The sequence below is a fragment of the Colias eurytheme genome, chromosome 14 (assembly GCF_061535395.1).
Source record: "Colias eurytheme isolate Ceu_HAF_F1 chromosome 14, ilColEury1 Martin Lab GWU primary, whole genome shotgun sequence".
Taxonomy (NCBI): Eukaryota; Metazoa; Arthropoda; class Insecta; order Lepidoptera; family Pieridae; genus Colias; species Colias eurytheme.
In genome coordinates this window covers 9616629-9630978 of record NC_142993.1, presented here as the reverse complement: position 1 = coordinate 9630978, position 14350 = coordinate 9616629, and the positions used below count along the sequence as shown (strand labels likewise).

Here is a 14350-nt window from a genome sequence, read left to right as displayed (position 1 = left end):
GTGGTACCACTCCACGTCGCCCATAGGTACCCACAGTGCCAGAGACATTGTGAGTGTGTTGCCGGCCTTTCAAGTAGGACTATGCTCTTTTCTTGAAGGTCCCCAGTATGAGAAGAGCCCACAAAATAAAAGACAATAATTCCATAATAATCACAGATAAGAGTTGAAATCTCACAAGTTACAACACTGATGTGCATTAGTATTTTTATTATAGCGGAACCATTAATTTTAGTTTGTAATAGGTGATAGAGCATACATAACTTTAAAATTTAGCCTATCCGCCTAGCCGGCGTATCGCCGCGGCCGTAAGAAATTAAAAATATTTATTGTTTGTAAATTACTTATAAGAATGTTAAAAAATCAAGAATTGAAACACTCAATTCGTGAAAATCCTACCCAGTCTACTCATAAGCGTTCCAGTGCATTGACCGAGAACTTTTTTACACCAGAATTGCAGAATTTTCCAGGCTTCAATACGCGGACCTGGGTTTCAACAAGATGGAGCAACCGCACATACTACCTCTAACGCCGTTTTATAAGGATTTAAATGACAAAATAAAAACCTTTTTTATAATGTCATTACTTAGTTATTTTTAATTATTTTTTTACATTTCAAGGGACTTATGGGCCACCCTGTATTTTATTATTTTGCTTTCAATTGTAGTGCATCAGAAATTATCATAAATTTATAGCTAACAATAATGAATTACCTATTTATTTACAATAAATTAATCGTGCACTGTCCTTTTAGCAGGCACTATTTGAATCCCATTTTAATAGTTGGTCATAGCAAATTTAATTGTAACGATAATTATATAAGGTTGAGTCTTGCATAACATCAATTCCGCGCTTATTTTAATTTTTAATAATTATTCCCTATTTTAAATTGTCATTCATTCATCATTGCATGATCAACTTATTCGATAAAATATTATTTGTGAATTCAAGAGGATATAGTATTTTCGAAATGAAATTAAAAGCAAGGAATTAACATAAAAATATAATAATACGTATTTGACAAACATCTCTTACTGATAAAAAAAATAACAATTTGGTTAAGCAACTAATTTATAAAGCTGTTTAAAATTTATCACGAGACCACAACACAGAGACTTAGAACAATTAATTTAGACCACAGATATAAAATGTAACACTAAGGGCCAATTTCACAACTACAAAAATCTAATATTTTTTGGCTTATACATATTTTCATACATTATGTGTAAGTTAACTGACTGATAAGCCAATGAGAACATATCCAATAGTTGTGAAATTGACTAAAAGTATGTTTTAAGTACATGAATTTAGGTAACAGACATCTTAAAATATATCAAACACCTACAGAAGCATTTATCCTATTAATAAAAGGAGATGTTTAAGAGTTTTTAATTAGGGCTTGCACATGTACATTATTATAAAGATTAATTATATTATAAAATAATTATATTATAAATTAATTAATTAATTTATAATATAATTATTTTATAATATAATTAATCTTTAATATATTAATATAATAATTATATTATAGAATAAATTTGAAATAGGTCTTCTATAAAATACATAATTTAAGTACTTTCACAGTTATTTCATTCTTTTAATACTGCATTGCCATAATTTGGTCAACATACCAACAATATGAAAAACAAATAATTTACAACAATATAAAGTTGTTTCTATACTTCCAAAGCATAATAATAAATAATTACAATATGGTAGACCAAGATGTCCTATAAGATATTCCATGATATAAGATGGCAAGTAAACATTTTGACAAGTTTATTAAGCTATTGCATAGCTTCTATCGTGGGCCTTGAGCGCGGGGACCGAATCCAGAAATTGCGTAACGAAAAACCTCACGCTCCCTACTCCGACGGTCGCGGAGGTGTGGCTTGAAGGCATAGCATGCAATAGCTTTACCGCGGCAGTCCCCGAGTGCCACACGTCTTTTTTTTATTATACATAATCAACAGGCAAGCTAAAATAACATCTCGTTGAAAATCATAAATAAATTGCTAAACCCTGATATAGTCATGCAAAGAAGCTCTTTAACTACCTAATATCTGCTAATATCTATTATTCTTTGTCTCTATAAAAACAACAGCTCTTGTTACATACAATATTTCCTATTCTGGTGTGTTTGTCACACTTTCATATAAATAAATAATTTTATTCTAACTTTGTTCATCAAATTAAACCTAAATACTACATAAGCTAAACACATGGAACTATATAATTGAGATTCATGTATGATTAGTTATAACTTAGTGTCCAGTCATTGAAAATTTACATACCAAGAAACAAAAAGCAATATGAATACTTCAGAATATAAAAATAGTAGATATTTGGTAGTTCAAGATAAGTGATTGAGCAAAAGTAAAATGAATAGTGGCTATAAAGAGCCTTGATATGTGCTATTAACATTTTTTTCTAATACTTAACATTAATTTTGGATTTACAACAATTTCACCATTTTACAAATACTTCAACATTGGTGTTACTTGTTCATTTACATATAAAAATTAAATCTATATTATCTAAGAATCATAAACATAAATGTTATGTTAGTCAAAAAATAGCACCAATATAATTTTAACAATAATCACTTTACATGATGAATTAAATGAAACATAAGCAAATTCACTATAAGCCTCTTTAGGACAACTATCAGACGTGTCAACGGATATAGTAAATCTGCACTATCTTTGGCATCACCAGTCAGACTATTTGACTTATGTGACAGAATAAAAGCATTTAGACTGCTACTCTAAAAACACAATTTATCTACAAATATCAACAAGGCATATCAATATTCAGGGCATCTAGTGTGTTGAATCTTACAACCTATTGGTGCAGTTGTATCAGTTGCGAGTGCAGTGTGAACAATAATTGCCGGTTGAGTAGGTGTCGGCGCATGCAGCTCGTGACTTTCTCCCGGGGCCAAACTCGATATGGCTGCCAACAAATCTGCATTCACTAAAGGCTCCCCTTCTTCCCGCGGCTCCCACCCTACAGGAGGACTGGCTGGTGGTGAAATTAGAAATTGTTTCACAGGCGCCGGCGGTTTCAAATTCTTTAACGATATCGGCGTCACGGGCTGAGCGAAATAACAATTTATGCACGAATTATAAAACTGGTATTGGTGGAGTTGCACACGCGCGTTAGCCGCAGCCAAAGGACTGTCATAATTAACACGTAGGCGTTTAAAACTTTTTAACCACTGAAATGTTATATTATCCGAAAACGTGCGAAATAAATCTTCTAATTCCTTTTTCAATTTTTCGTCAGTGAACACATTGCTGTGAATGTTGGTGACGATGACGGATTTCGGTAAATCGTCGAATTCGTTTAATTCGTCGTGCGAATCAGCGTCTTGCTCTATATCAGCGATGTTTGGATGAACGTTCGGCATACCATCTTCAGGATTAATATAGACTTCTTCCTCTTGAAAGGTCTCATCTTCTTCCTTGTTAGCCATTTTGAATTGAAATGTATGATACTTTACTAAAAAGAACCGACGAATCTTTGCAATATCTTCGTGATCTAAAAATATTTAACTGTATATTTTAACAAAACAATCGATTACAATACACACACTTCCAAAATGTCACAAAACAGTAAATGCCAAAAGGTCTTGCGTCAAAATGACATTTGTTGATCAAAATGTAGTGTAGACGGGGTTACCTCCTATTTGAAATATAAATTATTTTAAATAAAATTTTAATTCATATTTACCTACATAATTTCGTTTTTCATCCTTTATGATATTCATGTAGAATTAGGTAAACTCTCTACGTTCACTTAGATATTTTCCTATTGTAAAAGCCATTTATTTTAATAACTCAGGCCCCGGAATCACAGACACAATAGAAAATCTATTGTGTCATGGCCCGATCGGGCCGTTCGGGGCTCAATGGATTGGATTTAAAATGTTATATGTTCGGATATATTGAAAATAAACTTAATTATTTATTGATTATATTTGAAACTGAACTTGAAGAAAACTGGATCAGTAAAAAATATCCTTTATTACCTTCTTTACAATCCAGTTTGGTATTTTTTGTAGCTTATTTATATATCAATAATGTCTGAGGACAATAAAACAAAAAACATATTATTTTATAACTGTACTCCAAGGACCACATATCAAAGTATCAGCATAAGAGTATGATTTCCTAAAACATTCAATTTTTTGGATACTTTCTACACAGAATCCCAACTGTCCATATTTATTACAGCCACTAGTCCAAACTGAACCATTTTCAAGTAGTATGGCAGTATGTCTGCTACCACATGCAACATCTTTAATATTTATGTCTATTTCCCTTCCATTTTCATCATAAATATCTACAAGCATAGGTAGGCCATAGCTTTGAAGATCAGAACTAGAAGAATCTTCATTCTGCTTTTCTTTTACTCCTAACTGACCAGTATCATTCCACCCCCAGACATACAAATCTCCAAATTCACTTAATGCACAAGTGTGCCAACCTCCTGCACTGATTTTTTTTATTTTTATGCCAGATAAAGCTTTGACCTCTGTAGGTTGTTCCAAATTGTTTAAATCTCCATGACCAAGTTGTAATCTCCTGAAAAAATATATAAGAAATAGATTGATTATTATTTAATAAAATGTATAGTATTGTGATAAGATATAACTAATTTTGTACCTGCCATTACCCCAAGTATATATTTTACCAGTTTCAGTTAGTAGGACATAATGTTCATATCCAAGAGCAACATCTATAACTTTCTCAACCAAGCCGGTATCTAACAGTATTGGTAGCATACCAGAATATATATCTCCTGCACTAGTTAAATATATGCATGAATTATTTGTTGCAGCCACCTTAACTATTCTTATATCTTTATTCACACTCTCAACAAACTTAACTTTCTTATATAGTTCTGTTGAAAAATCATATACATATATGATATTTGATATGCTATTGACTATAACAAGATGGTAATCATTCCCAGTTATTAAGATATGTCCATCTTGCAAATCATCAGGTAAATCTAACTTTACAAACTGTTGTTCGTTTCCTCTAAATGCTCCTGATATGTATAGGTCTTTTTTAATCATAAAAATGTTATATGACCAGCAAATATATGCCAGACTAGAATCACTTTCTATATTATCATTAATAATTGATCTAAAGTGGTCAAACACACAGTCTTCACTTAACCATTGGCCAAACAAATTTGAACCAGCAACTTTGTACATGGCTGATTTTCGATTTAATACCTTCTATCAGTTAATGAGATATAAAAACATGCAATATATTTTCTGATTTAATTTCATTTAACAGCATTTAGTATCTTGTAGGGTTGGGAAACATCAATTATTATATTGAAGCTGACGGTTTGTATGGTTATTTTTACTATTAGGTATATATTTTATATATTTATTTTATGTATATACATAAAATAATAAATTGATTGATTTTAAATAATTGCATTTTGCAACTAAAATATAAAAATCTAAATACAAATAATTATAAAATTCTGTTTAACCAACTGTCAAAATGTCCAAGCTTTATGTCAACAGTCAAAGTGACAATGACATAATTCATAAAATTTGCATTATTAAAAATTTGAAGATATGGCGTGGGCAGACTTAGGCAGACTTATGGCAAGCTTATGGCAGACTATCGCAGAACTTTAGTTTAGGTGTGTTTATTTGGTAATTTTTTTTTAAATATTAACCCTTATTAAAACGCTGGGAGCTATACTTCCCACGTCTCAGATTGAAGTAAATCGTGTTTTATTTTTATATGCTTAAACCTAATGCAGTGTAATATTTATCTACGCAATCTAAACATTTCAGAGAACTTTTTTTCATGGAAACACTTTTCAGAGAATTATTACATGTCATGGTAAACACACGTCAAAGTCAAGTGACGTGATTTTGCAGCCGAAAACGACCGTTATTTTTTAGTTTTTGGTCGTAGAGTGAGAATGAACCATAGAGGAGGCACTAAAATGACAAGTAATGCGTGAGAGAAATACACTTATGACTATAAAGCTAAGAGCAAGCGAGACAGAAACATTGTTTTTTGTTTCTCTCATGTTATGCGATTTCTTTTGTTGGGGACAAAGGCAGTTTGTCCCAAACAAGCGGCTACAGTCCATTGTTTTGCTAGTTTTCTGTTTTTTCTCGCTGTTAAGTGACTTCAAAGTTTAATAAACGTTGACAGTGATCTGTTTTAATCCGACTTTAAGTGAAAATATGGTGCGTTGTAGTGTGATTGGTTGTAAAAATCGGCCGGAACGAAGATTACCAAATATTACCTTTCACACGTAAGTAAACTTATTTGAAGTATATTGTTTTATAGAACTGGATATAGTTGATACATTTTCATTAACTCTAATGTGAAATTATCTACAAATATATAATATTTTCATCGAAATAGACGTAAACATTTTTTTGTGTTATCCGACTAAATTACGAAGTGTTCTTGTTGTTCAGGACGCCATTTGTTTTTACGTAGTTTCAAATTTATGGTATAATCATGTGATTAACATTAGGGATACCAGTACAGGGTAAAATTTTCCCCAAAATCGTGAAATGTTTTTTTAATATTAAATATGTTTTTTAGGTTTCCAAAAGAAACAAGTACATTAAACAGATGGATTCGAGCTACCGGAAGGAAGAACTGGTTACCAGGAAAAAGTCACAGAATATGTTCTATACATTTTGAGTCGCGTTATTTTCGAAAAACGAAAAAAAAAACCTATTTGATGCCCAATGCAATTCCAACACTTTTTACAACAGTGAGTAATTTTTGTGATGCATTTAGTTTGGATTTAAATGTTGTAGTTTAAATATTCATAGACCGATTTTGTTGCTACGTCTACATAATAAACAAAACAAGTTATTAATTTATTTTTATAGGGGTATATTTTCTATTTATACTAAATCAAATTTTATTTTTTTAGGATATTATTGTTGAGCGACTGAGTACTGCCCAACAATCAAAAGTCCATGGACCAGGTCTTAAGGTAAATTAATAATTCCATTGCACTTTCCCACGAGCAACAACACTGCACTATTTTAGAACTGCACGACATACCGTGGAGAGGAAGTTTATGAGGTGTTGTTGTGTATGTACACGGCTCATATGAATGTGTGAAGCCTGGATTAGTCACCGGTTTTTTACACCTTTTATTTTGTACATGGATGTTCTTAGTATTATCTGATTCAACTAACTTAATCTTTTCAGGATGTTGTTGAGCTACCTAATACAAGAGAACAGGCGAAAACCCCTGAACCAAGTCTTGAGGTAAATTGATTATATTATAAAATTATGGTGAAATATATATCTATACTAATATTATAAAGCTGAAGAGTTTGTTTGTTTGTTTCAACGCACTAATCTCAGGAACTACTGGTCCAATTTGAGAATTTCTTTCGGTGTTAGATAGCCCATTTATCGAGGAAGGCTTTAGGCTATATATTATCTCAACAGACCAACAGGAGCGGAGCAATGCGGGTGAAACCGCGGGACATAGCTAGTTAGTAATAATTTCATTTGGGTACATTTTGTACATTTATGTTATTTGAATTTTCTGGTTTACCGAAGTTAAACTTTATCTTTACAGGATATTATTGAGCTACCTAGTACTAGCAAACAGTCGAAAGCCCCTGAACCAAGTTTTGAGGTATATCATTATTTCATATACAACAATAAATTAATGAATGAATACATTTATTTCTGAAACAATGAAGTAGAGTATAGTAATAATTTCATCACGCCGGTGCCAGCGCATGGTGACAGCGCTTGTGGCCGATCACGGGGCCAGGAGCAGGAGCCGCCGTTGTGAAACTATATAGTGCTCGCGCAATAACTAAAACCGTAGCAAATGTTAAAGAACAGCCGAAGTGATATCTTTAATGGCGTATAGGAAATGTTGCCACAGCGTGGTTTTATAGCGTGACCAAAAAATATATTTTGAAGAGTTACCGTGGGAGCACTGTAACTGTTTAGAGTTATTTGTATAAGTAGTATATTTTGTCTTATTTAGGTACATCTGTGTGGTCTTATATTTTTTAAAATTGTAAAATTATTTAAGTTGGAAAAGGAATCAAATCTACTATAATTGTGAGGGGAATCTAAAGCCTGTAACATAGTTTTGAAGTTTGAACTAATACATGCTTTAATTTCCCCAAATATATAAACTGTATTATTTTAATACTTTTTAATTAAAGATTTTTTTTCTATTATATATTTCTGTTTCAAGTTTGCAAAAAATAACTTAATATTTTTTTTTCCAGGTGGAAACACCGAGAAAAATCAAATTAAGAAAAAAATTAATAAATAAAGAACGTGTAGCCGAGCAAAGAAAAAAGAAAATTGCAGTATTGAGGACAAGGGCGTGGCGGTTAAAGAAAAAGAATGCAGAACTGTGCAGCATATTAGAAGATTTAAAAGCCCGATGTTTAATAAATCAAGAATCTGCTGATGTTTTGTCATCTATAGAAACGGCAAATAAGGACTTTTTAAAAAGATATATTTGTAAAGAATCCGCACCTAGGAAGTATTCTGTAGAGTTAAGAAAATTTGCATTAACTCTCCACTTTATAAGTCCAAGAGCCTACGATCATGTTCGAAAATATTTCAATACATGCCTTCCTCACCCACGAACTCTTTCACGGTGGTACCAGTGTATAGACGGTAGTCCAGGGATCAGTAAAGAATCTTTAGAAGCAATAAAACTACTCAAATTAGCTAATAGTATAGTGAATCCATTTCGCAAATTATTTTGCGCCCTATGTTTCGATGAAATGGCTATTAGAAAGCATGTAGATTTTGATGGTCAAAACTGTATAGGGTTTGTAGATTGTGGCAATAATATAAGTAGTGGTCAATTAGCTAAGGAAGCCCTTGTCTTTATGCTAACTGCTATAAATGGTAGTTGGAAAATACCTTTAGGGTACTTTTTAATAGATGGTATTTCGGCATACCAAAAAGCCAATTTAGTTCAGACCTGTATTAAAACCGTTCATGATGAATGTGGAGTAGAAATTTTATCACTTACATTCGATGGCTGTCCAACAAACTTTGCAATGGCTAAATTATTAGGGTGTTGTTTACAAGATACTCAAATAGATCCTACTTTCCAAGTAGGTGACAAAAAAATTATTATATACCCAGATCCATCACATATGCTTAAATTAGTACGGAATACTTTGGCTCAGAAAGGACCCATCATTGATAGGCAGGGACGCACTATTTCCTGGGAATACATCAAACATTTAATTGACTTGCAGGAAAATGAAGGACTTCACCTAGCTAATAAACTGAAAAGATCTCATATGAATTTTAGGCAACAGATCATGAAAGTAAAGTTGGCTGCTCAGACTTTCAGTAATTCTGTTGCTGATGCCATAGAATTTTGTAACGAAGAACTTAAAATAGATAATTTCTCAAATTCGGAGGCTACAGTAGAATTTATTAAAAATATAAATGACTTGTTTGACATATTAAATTCAAGAAATATGAATGCATATACACATAAAAAACCTCTATTCGAGGGAAACTTTTTAAATACTAAATTTATTCTTGAACAAATATATCAATATTTAATGAAGTTACATTTAGGTGGCATGCCCATCCTTAATACAAACCGAAAGACTGGATTTTTGGGCTTTATGATTTGTATACGAGGGATAATTTTTCTATACGAAAATTATGCCAGAAGTGAATCCTTACAATTTCTGTGTACGTATAAGCTTAGCCAAGATCACTTGGAGTATTTCTTTAGCGCGATTAGGGCTAAAGGTGGATTTAACAATAACCCTACAGCCAAACAATTTAAATCCGCTTTCAAACGGATGCTAGTCCATGGTGAACTTAAACACATCACTACAGGTAATTGCATTCCTCTACAGGAAATAAATATACTAACATATACCAAACCGGAAATTGCAATAAATAAAACCACAGAAAGAATTAAACTAATAGATGAAACTGATGATTCTGAGATACGTGACATTGATTTTATCCGCACTATGGATGACCACGACTATTTAAGTGATCCTAGTAAACTGACCGAATTTTCGAAACAAATTATTATTTATATCGCAGGGTTTGTTGTAAGTCAACTGAAAAAAGAACTTAAGTGTCCTGATTGTACGTCAGTTTTGACTGCGGATAAATTTAAAAGTTTCTTGTATAAAAAAGACAAGGGGGGACTGCAATATCCTAGTAAAGATGTAGTTGCCATTTGTACATTTAGTGAGAAAATTTTCCGTCAAAATAGAGATATGAGTAAGAAAAATTATTTTCATACTATTTCTCAAGAATGTCTCAAAAGATGCCTTAATGAAAATCTTTTTTCAAGAATAAGTGATCATTTTAAAAATCAATTATTTTTAGACTGTCACTATTCACTTTTAATTAAATCCATCTGCGGAAAATATATAAAAGTTAGGATGCACTATGCAACAAAAAAAATGTCTGAGGTGGATGACAAGGTACGCAACTTTTATAACAAGTTAATTTTATTTAAAGGTCAATAATTTTGAAGGTCAAGGATTCAACACCATCCTTAACTCTTAATTATAAGATTTTTTTTATGTTTGTATTAGTCATCACTACATAGTATAAAACAAAGTCGCTTTCTCTGTCCCTATGTCCCTTTGTACGCTTAAATCTTTGAAACTACGCAACGGATTTTGATGCGGTTTTTTTTAATAGATAGAGTAATTCAAGAGGAAGGTTTATATGTATAATAACACCCATTAAATAGTGGAGAAGTACTGTTATTTTTGAGGTTTCTAATGTGATGTCGTAAAAATTTACATTTTTTCCGCTTACATTGCAAACGCTGGCTGAACCCTACGAGTTTTATCAAAATAATGTACTAAGTATTATACACATTGAAAAGGTCTACAGAAAAGTCCGCGATGGTATATGTCTATCTCTTATGGACAATAACTTTTTTTGTCATTTACTTTTTACGACAAATAATGGCTAATTTTCGAAGCGATTTTAACCAATACAGCATTAATACTTAACCAATTAAATACCTTGAATACATTGTTCATTTGATATAGATATACAAGGTGAAAGGTAAGACATTTGAAAAATTTAGACAGGAGCTTCTACTCATGAAACTGAACAACTTTTGTTCTACAACTTTGCTGAATTTGTAAAAAAAAATTGGACTTTGTAAGGAAACTTCGCTAATCAGCTGACAGATTTCCATACAAAGTCCAAATTTTTTTCTATATAATATAAATAGATATTATAATTATATATAATAATTATATAATAAGATATAATATAAACTACCTTATGTCCGATTTATTCCAGATATTGATGCATGCCAAAAAGGAGGACTAGGCCTACTGGGGATACCTCTTTAAAAAAAACGCACCTAAGGTTCTTACCTCACAGGTGGTGTGGAAAAAGAACCAATACAATACAACAGTGAATATATATATATATACTAGCGGTCCGCCCCGGCTTCGCCCGTGGTACATATTTCGCAATAAAAGGTTGTGCCAAATTTCATCAAAATCGGCCCAGTAGTTTATGCGTGAAAACCATACATACATACATACATACAAACCTTTCCTCTTTATAATATTAGTATAGATTTAAAAATTGCGGGACGTAGCGTTTGCCGCGGTACCGGCCAGCCGCCCGGCTATATATTTTATACCCGTGCGAAGCCGGAGCGGGCCGCTATGTTTTTATATACAACGTTCATAATTTTTCTGTAGTGTATTTAGTATCAGCATTGCACCCGTGCGAAGCCGGGGCGGGTCGCTAGTTAAGTTAATAAATAACAAAATCTTTTCAAATCTGTCTTTTTCTTCATAAACCTATCTTACAAAAAAATACCCAAACATTTATAGATATTTTGCCAGTTTTTCGGATAAAAAGTTTTTGTAATAGTTGGCAACATTGACGTAAGGATTCGCCATCTCGTTCGGGTATACGCCGATGTGATCTCTAGTACATTCTCCCTCTACGTTTTTGGTGTAGTGCTCAAAAAAAATTAGATAAGTAGATTTGAGTTCTAGCTATGTAAACTAGACTATATTACGGTTGCGTGAAACGTAAAAATATGCCCAGAATCTTTCGTTTATACCTTGGTAGAGTCGATTGAAATTAAGTCTTTAAGTGGGAAGATATCATCCCAGTGTTCGTCACTGCAAACGACATTCGGAAATTCTATATATAAAATCTGTGTGTCTAAAAAATCTTTTTTAGTTGGTTTAGGCAACTTATTTATTGTTATTCGTTATTTCCTGATCAGATAATTAAATATCGTAACTCAATACATTAGTATTTACCTATTGTTTTTATTTTGTTTTAGAAAAATGCCATTTTTATGTTGAAGTCATTCATTTTTCAATTCCCGAATTCTTCCCTCAGTAAAATAAACTTGCATTGGTGAGTACTTTCACCTCCTTTATTAAAAAACTTGATCTTTATAATTTTTTACGATAACATTAAATTCACAAGTGGAGTCAGGGCAACTAACTAGTGTTTTAAAATATTGATGTCTGGAGTGGACACTGGGAGCTATAGTTCCCACCTATCCAAACTTTTTACAAGAGAGAACAGATGACGGGATATATACTTCCCACCGAAAAGAGGGTACTTCCCCCCACTAACCCCTTTTTTGTGTGTATTTTTGAAATCTACGACCCAAAATTACCCAGGAACGTATCTTACTTTTTTGTTAGCTCCTCCACAGGCTCGCGTTTGAATAAGGGTTAATTCAAGATTAAATCATTTTTATAGTAAATCTTACAATGACGTTCAACATGTCTTATTGGGTTCGTAGCAAGAAGCTTATATCTATACACTGGAGATTTCGGTATGAACATTTGACGTGTAACAAGAAAATTGTTGTGTTCTATCACTTTCACACCTAACTTGGTATTGCCACTGTTAATACGAAGTTTTCCCAAGGCTACTATGTATGCTGTAATATTCTGTGCAAAAGGTTAGTTTTTGTACATGAGTTTGTTGATAAATTGCCAACAACGTCATTCAGAAGCATTGTTGGATGAGACAATTATTATTTATGCTAAATAAAATAAGTATCTGAACCAATTATTAAAAAGCGATATTCCCTGATTATGGGTAGTTACCATAGTAAAATTGTAGCAACTCTCACTTTGACAATATGACATAAGTGTCAAAAAAATTGCGTCGCTTCGAATATTTAAGTTAATATTGTTGCGTATTTAATAAATATTTTCCGAATATTAATAATGTATTGCATTGTGAAAAATTGCAGAAGTTTTTGGACACCAAATTCTGGCCTATAATTTCACAGGCAAGTGTATATTTACGTTATTTACAATATTCCTCAATACTCATGCATTTACCTGTTTAGAATCATTTTAATGGCAAAAATCGTCAAATTTATCATCATTTTACTAAGCAATCATGTTAAATAAGTTCTTTTCCTAATACTTTCATCATTTTTCGACAAGTTTTCAACAAACAAATTTGACAAGTAAGGTAACCATGATGATGGGTTTTTACGGATAGCGACGATAATATATTGCTAAACAATATTATGATGAACATTTAGAACACCATTTTAAAATTTTTTATACTAGTAATGAAACAACACACGACATCGGTATTGCACTCACATATTGTGGTTTGTTCTTTTTTACATTGAAATTTATACTTTTTAACCTAATATTTTTTTGTTTTACGTATTTCAGCTTTCCAAAAATGAAATAAAAAGAAATAAATGGCTGTCCATAGTGCCTATCAAGGGTAAAATTTATCAACATGCCAGAATATGCAGTTTGCATTATAAGCCTGAGGATTACGGTCCAGAAAAAAAATACCTTTTGAAAAGTGCTATACCTTTTTATTTACCACATTCTTGTTACTGCGTCTCAACTGATAAAGTAATTTTAATTATATTATAATTAACCACCATGAAACCATTAGTAACCGTAAGTACAGCTCCTGAAAGACATACGAATTTCTGAGAACTGTAATATCGTTACCACACATCAACACTAGCGATGCAACTCTCCCTTTGGAATATTGAAAAGTTTTAGACTGAAGCTTGAGTAACCAAAACGATGTTTTAATGTATGTAGCACTCATTTTAATTAAAAAATCGTAGTATGATATCAAAAGTTATCAAGCGTTATTTAAAACTATCATTCTCTACCAATTAAAATGGTATGTACCTATAAAGATGATAATTATTATTCATGTAAGTTGACCAGTAATATTATAATATAAATACTGTTAAAAATATATGTCGTTATTATTTATAGACCATGATTTTTAGTTTTTTTTATTTCGAAAAATCCTGAATATACAAACCAGTGTGGTCACCCACAGAAAGA

The 14350-nt window shown here is 32.0% G+C and overlaps 2 protein-coding genes and 1 long non-coding RNA gene across 3 annotated transcripts in view; 1 reads left to right on the top strand and 2 right to left on the bottom strand.

Moving 5' to 3' along the window:
- The window catches only part of LOC149903047 (uncharacterized), a 176385-nt gene extending 176254 nt beyond the window's left edge, over nt 1-131 (top strand). Inside the window, exon 2 of the long non-coding RNA XR_016457466.1 lies at nt 27-131. This is a non-coding gene — a long non-coding RNA (uncharacterized LOC149903047). The remainder of the gene's footprint in view (nt 1-26) is intronic.
- Nucleotides 132-2316: 2185 nt separating this feature from the next.
- Nucleotides 2317-3634, bottom strand: sra (RRM_RCAN_like domain containing protein Sra). Its single transcript, XM_090109385.1, has one exon. The coding sequence runs from the start codon at nt 3476-3478 to the stop codon at nt 2807-2809; it is 672 nt and encodes a 223-aa protein (XP_089965511.1). The 5' UTR covers nt 3479-3634; the 3' UTR covers nt 2317-2806.
- A 478-nt stretch (nt 3635-4112) lies between these two features.
- On the bottom strand, nt 4113-5489 carry LOC149903045 (RCC1 domain-containing protein 1). The gene is made up of 2 exons (XM_090109384.1): nt 4671-5489; nt 4113-4589 (listed from the first exon to the last, which is right to left on the bottom strand). The coding sequence occupies exons 1-2, from the start codon at nt 5225-5227 to the stop codon at nt 4115-4117; spliced, it is 1032 nt and encodes a 343-aa protein (XP_089965510.1). The 5' UTR covers nt 5228-5489; the 3' UTR covers nt 4113-4114.
- Nucleotides 5490-14350: the final 8861 nt, after the last annotated feature.

What these genes read in the sequence shown, in the direction of transcription:
- sra (XM_090109385.1), bottom strand. Translation starts at nt 3,478, where the DNA reads ATGGCTAACAAGGAAGAAGATGAGACCTTTCAAGAGGAAGAAGTCTAT.
- LOC149903045 (XM_090109384.1), bottom strand. Translation starts at nt 5,227, where the DNA reads ATGTACAAAGTTGCTGGTTCAAATTTGTTTGGCCAATGGTTAAGTGAA. An exon ending in TATACTTGGGGTAATGGCAG is followed by an intron (nt 4,590 to 4,670) that starts GTACAAAATTAG and finishes ATATTTTTTCAG; the next exon opens with GAGATTACAACTTGGTCATG.